General features: G+C 38.7%; 1 protein-coding gene across 1 annotated transcript in view; it reads left to right on the top strand.

Moving 5' to 3' along the window:
• The window catches only part of LOC109927717 (cytochrome b-245 heavy chain), a 37,381-nt gene extending 22,689 nt beyond the window's left edge, over positions 1-14,692 (top strand). The window contains exons 10-13 of the mRNA XM_048602841.1: positions 1,920-2,082; positions 5,183-5,329; positions 10,073-10,197; positions 13,741-14,692. Of these exons, the coding sequence (XP_048458798.1) occupies positions 1,920-2,082; positions 5,183-5,329; positions 10,073-10,197; positions 13,741-13,867 (562 nt within the window). The 3' untranslated portion in view covers positions 13,868-14,692. The remainder of the gene's footprint in view (positions 1-1,919; positions 2,083-5,182; positions 5,330-10,072; positions 10,198-13,740) is intronic.
• Positions 14,693-14,918: the final 226 nt, after the last annotated feature.

The raw sequence follows: 14,918 nt of genomic DNA, 5'->3' as shown, positions 1-14,918 counted from the left end.
ATTTCCCCAACCTGTCACTCCCAGTAAGAAGTTGCTGTGCTAACAGGGAGTAGGGTTCTGGGAATCACAAGCTAAATGTCTGTGAATTCACAAGTTTCCCTTGTCATACAGATTGCTACCTACTCAGAACACTGATCGTAGGATCGTTCCTTTGGAACCCAGGTCCATCAGTGTTACTGACACAAAAGGAGGGATTTTAATTTACTCCACCCAGTGGGAACCAGGCAGAGAGATTTAAAATTTACAGGCTCCTTTTTCCTACTAAGATTTGAGGTGTTCACCAGAATTAGGCCAGTAGCTTATTAACAGACCCCCTGAAGTAATGTTAATGGTCTGTTGGGCTTGGCATCATGTTTGACTAGAACCACTTGCCTCACATTTGGCAGAAGACCAGAAATGTAAGCAAAATGATATAATCCTTTTCTTCTCAACACTGCAAGGAAGCAGGACCTCTCCTCTTCTGGACAACCCCTCCCTCTGCCCTGCATCCATTATCAAATCCACAACCAATCCTCCATCCACCCTACAACCTCCAAACACCTCTGTACTTACCTGATCAGGACAATTCACAAGAAATATCAGATGGATAGGAATACCACAGTAAAGGGGAAAAGTATTTATACTATGTAAGAGAAGAATGCTTATTGGTTGGCAAGTGGATTCTAATCGGTGGAAGTATTGCCATGAAGAATTCATCACTTAAGAATGACTGACAATTAACTATCAAGCTTTGTTTAAATTCTAAACCAGGCAGGTTGACTGTGAACGGTCAAGGCATTGTCCTGACAACTAAATCTATTCTGTTGATTTGAAACAGATTTAGTGTGCTTACATATTTGTTTTTGTCTGCAAAGAACAGGGCTCTTTATTAATACATATAGATTCCAGTAACCAAAGTACTCAACACTACAAGCTCAACTGACAACCTTAAAGTGGCAATTCTTTGCACACCCAGGATTATTAGCAAATGTCTTGATCATGGAATCACATTTTTGACACTGTGTTGCAGGTTCTGCAAGTGCGGGCTTGTTGGTTATGGTCAGTACCTTATTTGATCCTTACCTCAATCCACCTATTTTTGAAATGAATGCCCTACATGCCTAGCATAACACCGGCACTGAAATATTCCATATCATTAAATTGTATGAAAGACAAATCTCCTTTTTGTCTTGACAGCAGTATCCTGTTTGTGGTGAATACCACTTGTATTGTTTCTGCAAAGTAACAGTATGAAGTAGCTAGCAGTTACACAAACATGTGAGCTACCTTGTGTTTCAGACTGGGTATTTTTCATGACCAAAAGCAATGGGTTTAGGCCCTTTCATGATCTTGCATAATACATACCAAGAAATGGTCTGTTCAGGGTAGCCATTATCCTGCAGGATGGCTTTGATCCCCCCATTTCAGCATCAAATATACAAATTCGGAAAAACTCAGCAAGACTGGCAGCCCATTCTGAAGAAGGGTCACTGGACCTGAAATTTTAACGTTGATTTCTCGACACCGATCCTCCCAGACCTGCCGAGATTTTCCAGCAAACTCTGTTTTTGTTTCTGATTTCCAGCATCCACGGTTCTTTCATTTTTTTGTGTCAACGTCAAGTATGTTGTTTTCTGTTTATTTTGGTGTTTATTACAAATTTGCCTGATGAGTGTAAAATGAAATATTTTGACAAGATGTATCTTTTTTTCAGCAACACTCATGACCCTGAACCTATTCTGTTTGATGCATTGACCAATCCATTCTCTGAAATCTCTCTTTCCAGCATTTTATTAAAGATGCTGATCAATCAAAACGTTCTCAGCACTAACCTGTGCTTTCTTCCTTTGGGAGACCCTGTTAGTAGTTGAGATACTTCAGTATCAAAGAGATTACAATTACAAGCAGGATCACTTTTTAACTTTAACTTTTTGTTTCAGTATTACAGTTGACGGTCCTTTTGGTACAGCCAGTGAGGATGTGTTTTTATACGAAACTGCTGTCCTTGTTGGGGCAGGGATTGGAGTTACTCCTTTTGCATCTATCCTCAAATCGGTCTGGTACAAATACACTCACTCTGATCCCAATCTGAAACTGAAAAAGGTAATGACACCAGAAATACATTTACTAAAAGAGATTCATTTTGTTTGCATGAATTGATTAGCGGGATGGAACTGATACTTGGTTTTGATTCAAAGGTTTATAACTTAAATTAAAATAAAAATGGGTCTTAAGACACAGTAAATTACAACAACAGAAGTAAAGGAATATTTTACAGCGAAGATCCTCTGGAATTATTGGGCCTAGAAATGTGATTGTATAATACAGGCAAATGGGAGATATGCTGCTCACACCTGTCATCCTTCAGGTTGGCATTATGTCCATTCCCTGCCACCTGTTCTGCCCATTTTATTATGAGTGCCATGCAGCCAGTTGGGCCAGAGTGTTTGGGGTCATGCCAGGATGCTGCAGTTTTTAACCAAACCTTTAAGGCTCACAACCATCCTGGTTACCCACAACAGCTCCCTGAAGTGTTCTCAATGGTTCAGCAGTTTTTCACCTCCTGTAGTAACTGAGGAAATAATAAGAGCACTTGGAGACACAAACAAGTACAGACTGGGACTAAGGACTTGTACAAAGCTGTTTCATACTGCTTCTTATATTTAGACCCACAATCAATTGAGTTTCTGGACTAAGCTTCTTGATCTATATTTGGTGTAGGCATTGACCTTTAATGGTGAAGTGAGGGCATGACTCATACGGTTAGACAGAAGGAAGGAAATTGAATGGCGGTAGCAAGGACTATTTTATATGGCTTGTGGGACAGATGGTGTATACTGTTTGTGAGAATAGGAGGAATAGTAAACTTATCCAAGTGATTTGGGTAATTAGGGTTGATTCGACTCTTGATCTTTCTCCGCTTCATTCTCCTCCTCTTGTATGTCTTCTTGCCCAGGTACATTAGGATTGGCACTTCATTATCAGATATTAAACTTCAAAAAGCAAATGACAAAAGTCAGACAATGACTCAGTCCTGACTCTATAACTCCTCCTGAATGGTCCAGAAGTCCAAAAGATTTGAGCGCATCATTAGTCATTAGATTATGAGTTTTGTTGATCATGTTTTTGGTAGCAGCATGGCCCTCATTGTAGGACAATATTGCCATAGGGCTTGGTTTCCTAAGAAGAGTGATAAGCCATTTGTAAAAAAGATAGACTATGGACTCAGTAATCAACCTGTGATCTGAAAGTCTAGCTGGAAGAAAGGTAGCACAGATGAAGGTCTCTTCAGTGACAGAAATAATGTCCAGTGTTCCTCTGGTAAGCACCTCGCAAGCGTTTAATCCCCAACATAGAGTTGAGTGAAAAAGAGGAGAGTCTCTAACCCTGACTCTGGGAAAAATATTCTAACCCAGAAAGATAGGCAGGTTAAAAATCATCTCAGGATGCCTACTGCCTGACTACCATCCGAGCAGAATCAAAAGGAAAATCAGGCCACGCATTTCTAAGTCTGGATGGTCAGCAATTGAGCAGGTTATATACTTTGAATTGAGTTGATGGATTGGGATAGATAAAAACTGATCTGTCAATGATATTTTTAATCCTACGCCAATTTTAGAGTACCAGTTGGTATAAAAACAGAAAATGCTGGTGGGTTGATACATTTTGCCAGCTTAAAGCCTAGGAATCAGCCCAGAATTCCCACTAACAAATTATGTCGGATGGGGATGGGGAGGCAAGGGTTGTGATCATGGAGGGAAGGAAAGTTTAGGGAACAGCTCCTGCTTCTCTGGGTCCTATAAAAATAATTGAAAGCATACTTTTTAAGACCATTTTCTCTTACTTTACTATAGGACTGCGCACATTCTGGTTGAGATGATTGATTGGCTGACTCATTGCCATGGAGAAAGCAATAGGAAACTGCAGGTTCCCTATGCTTTCTGTGATTCACAAAAAGCATAAAGCTGTCAGTAAAAGCAAAGCACAGATCATGCTCAAACACTCCATGCTTGCAAAACCCAAAATTAAATGTTCATTCTTAGCTGTAATTCTGTAATTGGGTAACACTTGCTGCTGAACAGTCTTGATTGTGCTAATAGCAACATTAACAATAAATTTAAGATCATTAGTCAATCCCATAACATGCTTCTTTATGCTTTGCTAGAAGTGACATATTTTAATTTGCAAAGATCCATTCTTACCAATAACTAAAATATGTTAATACCTGGTCCCTTTACTCAATTACCTGGAAGTATGGCAAGTAGAACAGAATACATACAGAGTGGAAGCAGGCGATTTGACCCTTTGAATCAACACCGACCCTCGAAAGATCACCCAAATCCCTACCCTATTACTGTAACACCGCACCTCCCATGGCTAACCCACATAGCCTGCACACTACGGGGCAATTTAGCATGGCCAGTCCACCTAACCTGCACATCTTTGGACTGTGGGAGGAAACCGAAGCACCTGGAGGAAACACATGCAGACAATGTGCGAACTGCACACAGGCAGTCGCCCAAGGCCGGAATCAAACCCAAGTTCCTGGTATCGTGAGGCAGCTGTGCTAACCACTGAGCCACCGTACCGCCCTGAGTCTAGGGAGTCTGTTGCTCCCTAGTGCATCCTTCATAGTCATGTTTCAACCAAATTGCCAATCTATCAGCATCCTTTTGTCTAATAGTAGAAATTGCTGTGATCATTTGAAATTTAGCTTACTTGTCTTGCAGAATACAAGACAAAAAAGCTTCAGCTATATGGTTTTCTTTTCAGCAACAGACTCTTATTTCACAACTTGGAATACGTGTTCAGTTTTGGGTACATAAAACCACCACAAAATTGACGTACAGTAGTAACAGGAAATATTTGGTTCAGTTAAAACCAGAATTGCCTGGTCAATGTAAATGTGCATTATACTAATAAGGAAAGCATGTCCATTCCAGGTAAATTTAGAGTTAGTCTTTTCTCCAAGTGACAGTCACACTTTGCAAGTGAGCAGGGGAACATCAAAGCATTACAAGTTTTTTTAAGCATTCAACAGTTCTGTGATGCAGAAATCTACATCTGGGTCTTCTCAATAATTTGAAAATGATAGTTTGTGCTCCAGGGACAAATGGAAGGGCAGGTTATAAGTGGGATTTGTGAATAGATAGTTGAAATGGTAAAAGGAGTTGGAGTGAAATGATCTATATTCCCTTCTTAGATCTACTTCTATTGGCTATGCCGTGAAACCAGTGCCTTTGAGTGGTTTGCTGACCTCCTCCAGTCGCTTGAATCACAAATGCTTGAAAGAGGCAATGCGGATTTCCTGAGCTACAACATTTACCTCACTGGATGGGATGAAAATCAGGTAATTATTTATTATTATTGTAGTCAAACTCACCCAGCAATCTTCATCATAAAGGTCTGCTTAAAAAAGGGACAGATCTAGACTTTTGTTCATTTCTTCCTAAGTCTTCTAATAATCAAACTGCGGTTCGAATACATAACTGTGCCACAAAGACCCTGAATCGTTCATTGGGCTTCATAGTGATAGCTGCACAAAGTGGGAAGATCCTGGATAAAAACCAAAAGAACTGCCAATGCTGTAAATCAGGAACAAAAAAAATTGCTGGAAAAGCTCAACAGGTCTGGCAGCATCTGTGAAGAAAAAACCAGAGTTGACGTTTCGGGTCCAGTGACTCTTCCTCAGAACAAAGACCCTGGATCTGATTTACAACAAATAAATTAGCCCATTTCATGGCAGCAGGACAGGTTTCAATATGCCCGAGCATTCTGGATCTTTGCAGAGGCAAGTACAGCTAGGATTTCTGCTAATGACCTCCAGCCAGGCATAAATTGTCATACCAGTATATCAAATAATATTGCCTCTCATGTAGCACCACTAATTAAATCTCTGTACAATTCATCATATGAGCGCGTATATATCTTTCAGTTAGTCCGTGAATTTTAATTGTGGGAAAGAATTTGGCAAGTGCATTAGTGTATGAAGTAAGTAAAAGCATAATATTTGCCAGCTTTTTGGGTGCACAAAAGATTTGGTGTAAAAGATTAATAAGGTATGTGCTAAAAGTATATATTACACCTTGTACATACTTTGGTTAATTCATTATTACAAAGATAATAGTCAGAAAGAATATTGAAAAGTAAAAGTGACTAACTGTTGATTTGTGAATGGATAAGGACATGGCAGATGGAATATAACGTTAATAAATGTAAAGTTATTCATTTTGTAAGAAAAAATCAGAACAGCAGAGTATTTTTTAAATTGAAAAATGTTGGAATGTGCTGATGTCCAAAGGGATCATTGTTCCTGAGTTACTAAAAATTAGGGTACATGTGCAGCAAACTATCAGAAACATAGACATAAAAGAAAGGAGCAGAAGTAGACTATTCAGGTCTGCAAGCCTGCTCTGCCATTCATTATGATCATTACTGATTGTTCAACCTTTTTGGCCTGCTGCAGTTGTTTAGAACCTTGGTGAGATAGCACCTGGAATATCATGTACAGTTTTGAGGTGTGGACATGCTCAATGAGCTGGTGGGTTTGGTTGCAAACGTTTTGTCACCCTGCTAGGTAACGTCGTCAGTGCGCCTCTGGTGAAGCGTCGGTGTTCCGTCCTGCTTGTTATTTATATGCCTCAGTTTGTCGGGGTGATTGGTATTATTTCCGGCTTTGTTTCTCAGTGGTTTGTGTACAGGATCTAATTCAATGTGTTTGTTGATGGAGTTCTGTTTGGAATACCAGGTCTCCAGGAATTCCCTGGTGTGTCTCTGTTTGGCTTGCGTGATTATCGATGTGTTGTCCCAGTCGAATTCATGTCCCTCATTGTCCGTGTGTAGTGAGACATTCATCGAAAGCTGTTGTAGAGTGGTTGTTGATTTGTGGGTTACTCTGATACCTAGGGGTCTGTGTAGTCTTGAGGTCATCTCTGACATGTCCTTGATGTACGGTAGGGTGATTAGTGAGTCTGGTCGTGTTGTGTCTTCCTGTTGTAGTCTGTCTTCGAGGTAACTGCGGTTTGTGCTTTTTGGGTATCTGTTATTTATATGCCTCAGTTTGTCGGGGTGATTGGTATTATTTCCGGCTTTGTTTCTCAGTGGTTTGTGTACAGGATCTAATTCAATGTGTTTGTTGATGGAGTTCTGTTTGGAATACCAGACTCCATATAAGTGTTCCTGTTCTGCTTTGTGTAGTTCCAGGTTGCAAAGCAGAACAAGAACACTTATATGGAGTCTTCAAAAGAAATGGATACCCAAAAAGCACAATCCGCTGTTACCTCCAAGACAGACTACAACAGGAAGACACAACACGACCAGACTCACTAATCACCCTACCGTACATCAAGGACATGTCAGAGATGACTACAAGACTACTCAGACCCCTAGGTATCAGAGTGGCCCACAAATCGACAACCACTCTACAACAGCTACTGACGAACGTAAAGGATCCCAAACCCAAAACTGGCAAAACTGGGGTCATATACAAAATACCATATTTGGGCTGTAAGAAACACTACATAGGCCAAACTGGAAGAAAATTGACTATACGGATACCTGAACACCAATTAGCCACCAAGAGACATGACCAATTCTCACTTGTCTCACTACATACGGATAACGAGGGACACGAATTCAACTGGGACAACACATCCATAATCACACAAGCCAAACAGTGACATGCCAGGGAATTCCTGGAGACCTGGTATTCCAACCAGAACTCCATGAACAAACACATTGAATTAGACCCTGTGTACAAACCACTGAGAAACAAAATCAGAAATAATACCAATCACCCCAGCAAACTGAGGCATATAAACAACAAGCAGGACAGAACACTAATGCTTCACCAGAGACGCACTGAAGACATTACCTAGCAGGGTGACAAAATATTTGCGACCAAACCCACCGGCTCGGTGAGCATGTCTACAACCTCATCCACAACCCAAGCTGCAAATCTTCTTGAAAACTTTGAATATGTACAGTTTTAGTCTCCATATCTAAAGAAGTGTATATTTACCACAGACAGAGTGCAACAGAAGTTCAACAGACTAATCCCTCTCATGGGAGGATTGTCTTTTGAGGAGAGATTGAAGAAGCTAGGCTGGTATTCTCTAGAATTTCAAAAAATGAGAAGTGATCTAAATGAAACTTAACAAAATTCTTATTATGCAAGAGAGGCTAAATGTGGATAAAGTGTTTTCCCTGGTTGGTGAGCTAAAAGCTAGGTGATATAGTTTTAAAATTAGAGGCAGACCATTTAAGACTGAGTTGAGGAGGAATCTCTTCACTCAGAGGGTGGTGAATCTTTGGAATTCTCTATCCCAGATTACTGTGGAAGCCCAATCATTGAGCATGTTCAAGACAGAAATTAATAGGTTTCTGGATATGAATTATATCAAGAAATATGGCGTTAGTAGCAAAATGATGCAGTAGGTGATCAGCCATGATGCGTTGGAACAGTAGAGCATATTTGATGGGTTGAATGGCCTACAATTGCTTGTTTGTTCCTATGTATCATTAGTATTTGTCTAAAGCTGAATACATAACTGTGGCAAATTGATTAGTGATTCTGACAATGTGGATAAATTCAGTTTTTCACTAAGAAAAGTTTGATTTGACTATCAATTTCAAATTGAAAGTTTCTATTGATCTAGTCAGCCACCTTCAAGGGTTTTTTTCTGTTGATGATATCTAGTACATTTTAAACCATGACAAATATATAAATAGCAAATAACTGGTCACATTACACGATAAAACACGGAATCATAGAATCTTACAGCACAGAAGGTGGCCAAATGACCAGTTATTTGTGCGTTCATTCCTTAAAAGGCACATCTGATTTAGTTCCATTACCATATCTTTATCTCCATAACCCTCCCAACAAGTCATCATTTCAATTTGCCTTTGAATTCCCTATGCAATTTCCTCACCCCTCATACTATCCTGATAAACTATATAATCATAGAATTTTACAGTACAGAGGGAGGCTATTTGACCATTGTGTCTGTACTGCCTCCCAAGTGAGCTGCCCACCTAGTTCCATTCTCCAGCCTGACCCTGATAGCGCTCTAAATTCGTTACTTTTAAATATATATACAGCTCTCTCTTATCCAGATCACTTTCCTCTTGCGATGAGTCAATAAAAATATCAGTCATTCAAACCCTTTAAGTAGCAATTGTAGAAACTGTGAAAACTTTCAACCTCTTATCCTTGTGTGTAAATAATTATTGTACAATAGACAGCAGAGATCAGGTAGTCAGAGATATCGATCAAGCAATGTTTTCCTTGGAACTCGTGTGTTTCATTACTAGAATGAATTTTTGTGTTCTTATCGAAGAACACACAATTAGGTTTGAATGATGAAATGGTGTTTCCACTTATGGGAGAGAGTAGAAATAGAGATCAGTTTAAAATTAAGTGATCTCCATTTAAGAAAGAAATGAGGAGTTTTTTGTTTCCCTCAAAGGGTTGTTAGTCTGTGAAATTCTCTTCCCGGGAGGCTGAGATATAGATTCTTGACTGATAAAGTAGTCATTGGATATCGGACATAGGCAGGAAAGTCGAGGACACAATCAGATCTTAACAAATGGCACTGCAGAATCAAGGGGTGAATGGCCTACGCCTGTTTCAAGGGGTCATGTGGCACAGTAATGGTGTCCGTAACTCTGGACCAGAAGGCCTGAGTTCAAGGCCTACCTGCTCCAGAGATGTGCCTGAACAGGTTGATTAAAAGTACCTACTCTTAATCCAGGCTTGTATATAAAGGAGTCCACCTTGAAGTATTATCAATTTCCATCAGACAACAGGATAAGTATTGATGGTAAAATTAATATTCGAATGGTGAACATTTTGTATCAGATTGCTTTCTCTATTATTTTAATCACATAAGGGGGGATTGTTTCAATGTTTTAGCACTTGCATGATGATGTCAATACATCTTTTGCCTTGTTGTATCTATCTATTTGTTTTATCCTACTTGCCTTGGTAAATTAGTTCTAGCCGCTTGTATATTTTTAGAACATGCTGTCGCCCCTCAAGCCAGTGATAGACGTTAATGCAGATAATAAATTTTATTTTCACCCCTGTTAGGCCACTCACTTCGCCATGCACCATGAAGCCCAAACAGATGTCATCACAGGACTCAAACAAAAGACTTTATATGGGAGACCCAACTGGGAGAATGAGTTTAAAAACATTGCAACTAATCATCCAAGGTAGGCCTTGGGAACAGAGCAATGGAACCTGAAATGTTGGCTTATTTTGTTTTTTTCGTTTTTCCAGTACAAAACTACCTTGAAAATGCTAAAAGTAAAATAGAATTCTGAAAATTATACGAATGACACATTTATAACCTTCATTGCTGCTATGGTTTCTAGAGTTTATTAGTCTGTGGCATTACGTTGTTATAAACGCTACTTAAAATACTTTAAAACTTTTTCTCACAGTGAGACAGCAATCTCTGAATGACTTGCATCCTGTGATGTAGCTCACAAGTAGCAAAAAGGGAGAACAGTCATAATTTTCATTTCATTCCATGGGAAATACAAACTGAAAAAACAGCAAAAAGTAACAAAATGCACTAGGTAGACAAAAATGGGTCTTAGACAAAACTTTCCCACTAAAGTAAATATAACTTCTATTTGCTTGCAAGTTATAAGAAATGACTGTTAGACATCAGTACTGTTATATATTTAATGGCTTCATTTCAAATTCTGTTCATGCATGTTGTACATTCAGAATATTGCCATTATTCAAAGAATCTTATTTTTTTTCTTAAAATTGCCTGAAACTTGCAGAAGAAAGAGAAAATAACGAATCTGCATTCTCCAGTCAGTCACAAATGGATTTTGCAAATAACCCTGAATCAGGTGCTAGCCCCTTACTTTTCCTAAGCAACTGCCTCCACACCATTGTTTAACAGACACCCTGATGACCACAGGGCATGCTAACAATATGGTGTGAAGAGAATCTCTAGACTCCAGGCAGCCATGATAAAAACAGCTGCATTGGGGTCCTGTGGAACTGTGGTTGTTTCCCTCCCTCTGGGTCTCTTCTGTACAGAGCTGCCTCATAGTATGTGCAAAAACTATTAAGAAGGTTGCCCTAATCAATTTCTAGACCTATCCATCTGCCAAAAGAAGCTGATGTGGCCATAGAGAAGCTTCTATACAAATTAGAAACTACAAAGTACAAGGTAAGGTCACCACAGTCCCAGAGAGCTGCTCTATCATTAGAGGGAGTTGACTGGTGGTTGTTTAACCCAAGGGTCACCATGCCTTAGGTGAAGGGAGAGGTTGAGAAGGAAGATCTTTCATGGTAGCCTTAGCCAGTAGCAGGAATTGGTTACTCCGCATTGTGAACCAGTTGTCTAGCCAAATGAGGTAACCAACCCCCTACATTAGAAGATGCAATACTCCCAACTGGACTTTCCTTTAACTATACAATTTTTCTTAGCAACTGTCTGGAAAACAACATGTCAATGCAGACTGTTCACATATAAACACATGGCTGTTCAAATGAAAATGAAAGGCGGTCACGAAACAGCTGTAAATCTTGTTACAAACTGTAACCAAATAATTAAATTTACCAAACTGCTAAATGATGAAAGCACCAACAAGATTTCACTGTTTACAATTGCTGCAGCGACACAACAAAAACGTACCATGAATTAACAGGCAAATTATACGTCAAGTAAAAAGGTAAATTTCACATTAAGGAGCTGAAATGAAAAATGTATTTGTTCCACAACAACAAGCCCTCCCCTCTTCAGCCTACGTGGCATTCACCGCCGTACAGTTTTACAACCTGTTCTTTATTCATGCAAGCTAGGTCAGGAGTCCTATCCAGCAACAGCTCCCACCCTCAAATCCCATGAGTATGTTTATGATTAGCAGGATGCATTTGGATGAAATCTCTCTTCAAGCTTTGCAGTTCTGATGACGTAGCTTTCAAAAATTACTTTTTAACTGATCAACTAACGTTACCCAGTACACAATCCGGTCCTCTGGTACAAACCCTCAGCTCTTTCACATGGATTAACTATTTGCACCACCTTTTGAGATCCAGCCTGTTTTAGGTTGTCATATTTCACTTCCCCAAGAGCTTCCAGAATTCTATTTTTCTTCTTACTGCCAAACAGAAAAACACATTTTTCATTGGAAGAGATTTATTGGCTTTTCCTCAGATGAATGCTGTGTTCTTCTTTCTATTTCTGTCTACAATATTTTTGTGTCTATATCTTTAAATCCACCTTCCAACTCTTCTGTCTGTAGACCTGCTTTCTCCCTTTGGTCTTTTTCCTTCTTGATGATACTGCTTCTGGGTTAGATGTCTGCAGGTCACAGGGATCACTAATGCTTACTAAGAAAACAATTAATCGCTTTACAAATGATGCAAACTCTTAATAGCCTTTTTTAGATATGCTTCAAAATGATTTCAGATTCACAGATGGTTGAAAGGAATTCTAAATTTTCCTTACTGTACTGCTTCAGTTGTAGTCACAATCTGAAACTAATTTATAGTAATGCGCACAGAAATGTTCTTGATGTGAACAAATGTGATCAAAATAAAGAAGCTCTGCTTCATGAAAAATAAATTACTTTTAGTCACATAGTCACTGACAAAACTAATGATTCCCATTTACCCCAAAAAGTCGGTTCTACTTCCCAGCTCAATCCCAAAGCTCATCAGGTTTACTTCCTTAGGCTGACCACACAGGTCTTTTTTTGAAATCATTGCTTCCTTTTCCATCATCATCTTGGCAGTGAGTCCCCAGTTATTTACATTCATCCTCTATATCTTGCTCAAAGAACTTAAATCTGTGTCTCCTAGTCTTTGTACCATTAGTAAATGGGAACACTTTTCTTTCAAATAAATGCAAAATACTGCAGATGCTGGATATCTGAAAGAAGACAGGAAGATGCAAATTCTAATGAGCATCATTGGCTAAGCACTCTCTTTATGGATAACTTATACTGTAGGCCACAAATCAACACACTTCCTTGTTCCTTTTAGCACAATTAAAAATGCATTTCACATATATACTTCACACTGTCTATTGAATAGACATTTAATTCACCAGGAAACAGTCCAAGGTGATTCGTAACTCCTGAACATTTACTTCTGTTTTTTCCATTTCTCAGCCTGGGAATTTACAACCTCTGAACTATCATATAGGATCCTCTAATTCTATGAGCCTCAATTTTATTAACTAGCTTCATCTAGGATTACTAGCTTAAGAATCTCTAAAAAATGTGTTATTGTATTGTTGAGTATCAACTATTGGCTCATAGTCAGAATATTTTGGTTCCAACCCCATAGTAAAGATCAAATTTAGTTGACAATTTTGATACAAAATGAGGGACAATAAATGCCATTTTTCAGATAAAACAGTGAAGTGAAATGGTATCTGCCTATGTTGGTTGCTAATGATTTGAACAGAAGTGAGACATTTCCCCAAGAGTTCTGTCCAACATTTTCCCTTATGGAATAGCAATGATAATCCAATCTTGTGTTTGTTTGTGGAACATTGCCGCACAAAGTGGTTATCAAATTTCCTACATTTCCAATGCAGGACAGGACCCACATGTACTCTGCGGACACATTTTGTCTTCTATTGGCCAATTTCATAATGCTCTTAAGAGAATCCTGAATTTTACCCTTCCAGCTAAATAGTAAACACATGTCAAAAATAGGTACGACTATATTTTTTAAAAAGTAAGGAGACATCATTGAAATAAATATCTTTTATTTTTCAGCATTAATGTGGGAGTCTTCCTCTGTGGACCAGAAGCTCTGGCTAAAACATTAAATAAGATGAGTATTGCTCATTCATCTGCTGATCCAAGAGGCGTGCATTTCATATTCAACAAGGAAAACTTCTGAATTCTATTGATGTCACTTTTTTCATTGATTCCACGCTATTTTTAACTTTTTGTGATAAAGGAAACTCAGATATCATCATCATGCATCTACATTAGCTAGCATCGTCATTAGTTTTTCAATATTTTTTCAAATGTTATTCTTGACTGTTCCTACCACTAGCCTGTGCATAAAAGCGTAGTGCAAATATCCTCATTGTGAGAAAACAGATTACAAATTAAATTCTTGCCCATGCACACAAATGAGTTCAAATTCATGCCCAGTACCTTTGATGGCACTGTACATGAGATATTTGCAGTAGACATCTGATTTTGTGATGTGATTTCATTGAGAAGTTTACAATATATTCTGGTCATTTATGGGCTTTCAGTATCTGCAGATAATTCTGAAACTTTGACATGTTGGAAAATAAGAAGCTCAAGGACCAGCTCAAGCTAATGGAGCAACAACTGAAATCTGTTTTTCGTCACATTGAGGTAATTAGAAAGCAAAAAGCTTTAAGGCAATAGTTCAAATGTAAATGGGCACAACCTCATCACCCAATAAGGGTGTGCAAAGCTTCTGTCACATGAACAAATTGCTTTATCTTTACCAACTGCCTGCAAAATAGATACTAACAAACTGTTGACGTTTCATATTGAGTTTGTATATAAGAAAAAAACAGCTGCAAATGCCTAGTCCTCAGAAAATGAAAGTATTGTGTGTACAATGTGGAGTCAGGCAAGTTTCCAATTTTAGATAAAACACCAACTGCATTGAATGTAACATAGTACTTCTGTTTGTAATGTCAATTATGGGATTAAAGAAATACCGAAGTAAAAAATTCAATGATTATCATGTCTGATGTTTGATTTTGATGGCCAAGATCAGAAGATGAGGATGATTGTCTATGGTTTTTTACACAGATAATTTCTGTCACTTTCTCGGATTAAAATTAGAAAAAAACTTAAAGGGAAGGAGAACTCAAGAGTTGTTAGTAATGGAGGTAATAGGACCCAAAAAGAAGGTGCAAAAACTGGCATAAGGGCACTTTATCTGAATGCTCGGAGCATTC

This window comes from Rhincodon typus, chromosome 11, assembly GCF_021869965.1.
Source record: "Rhincodon typus isolate 14 chromosome 11, sRhiTyp1.1, whole genome shotgun sequence".
NCBI lineage: Eukaryota > Metazoa > Chordata > Chondrichthyes > Orectolobiformes > Rhincodontidae > Rhincodon > Rhincodon typus.
The sequence above is the reverse complement of the archived record's forward strand: the minus strand, read 5'-3'. Positions and strand labels throughout refer to the sequence as shown.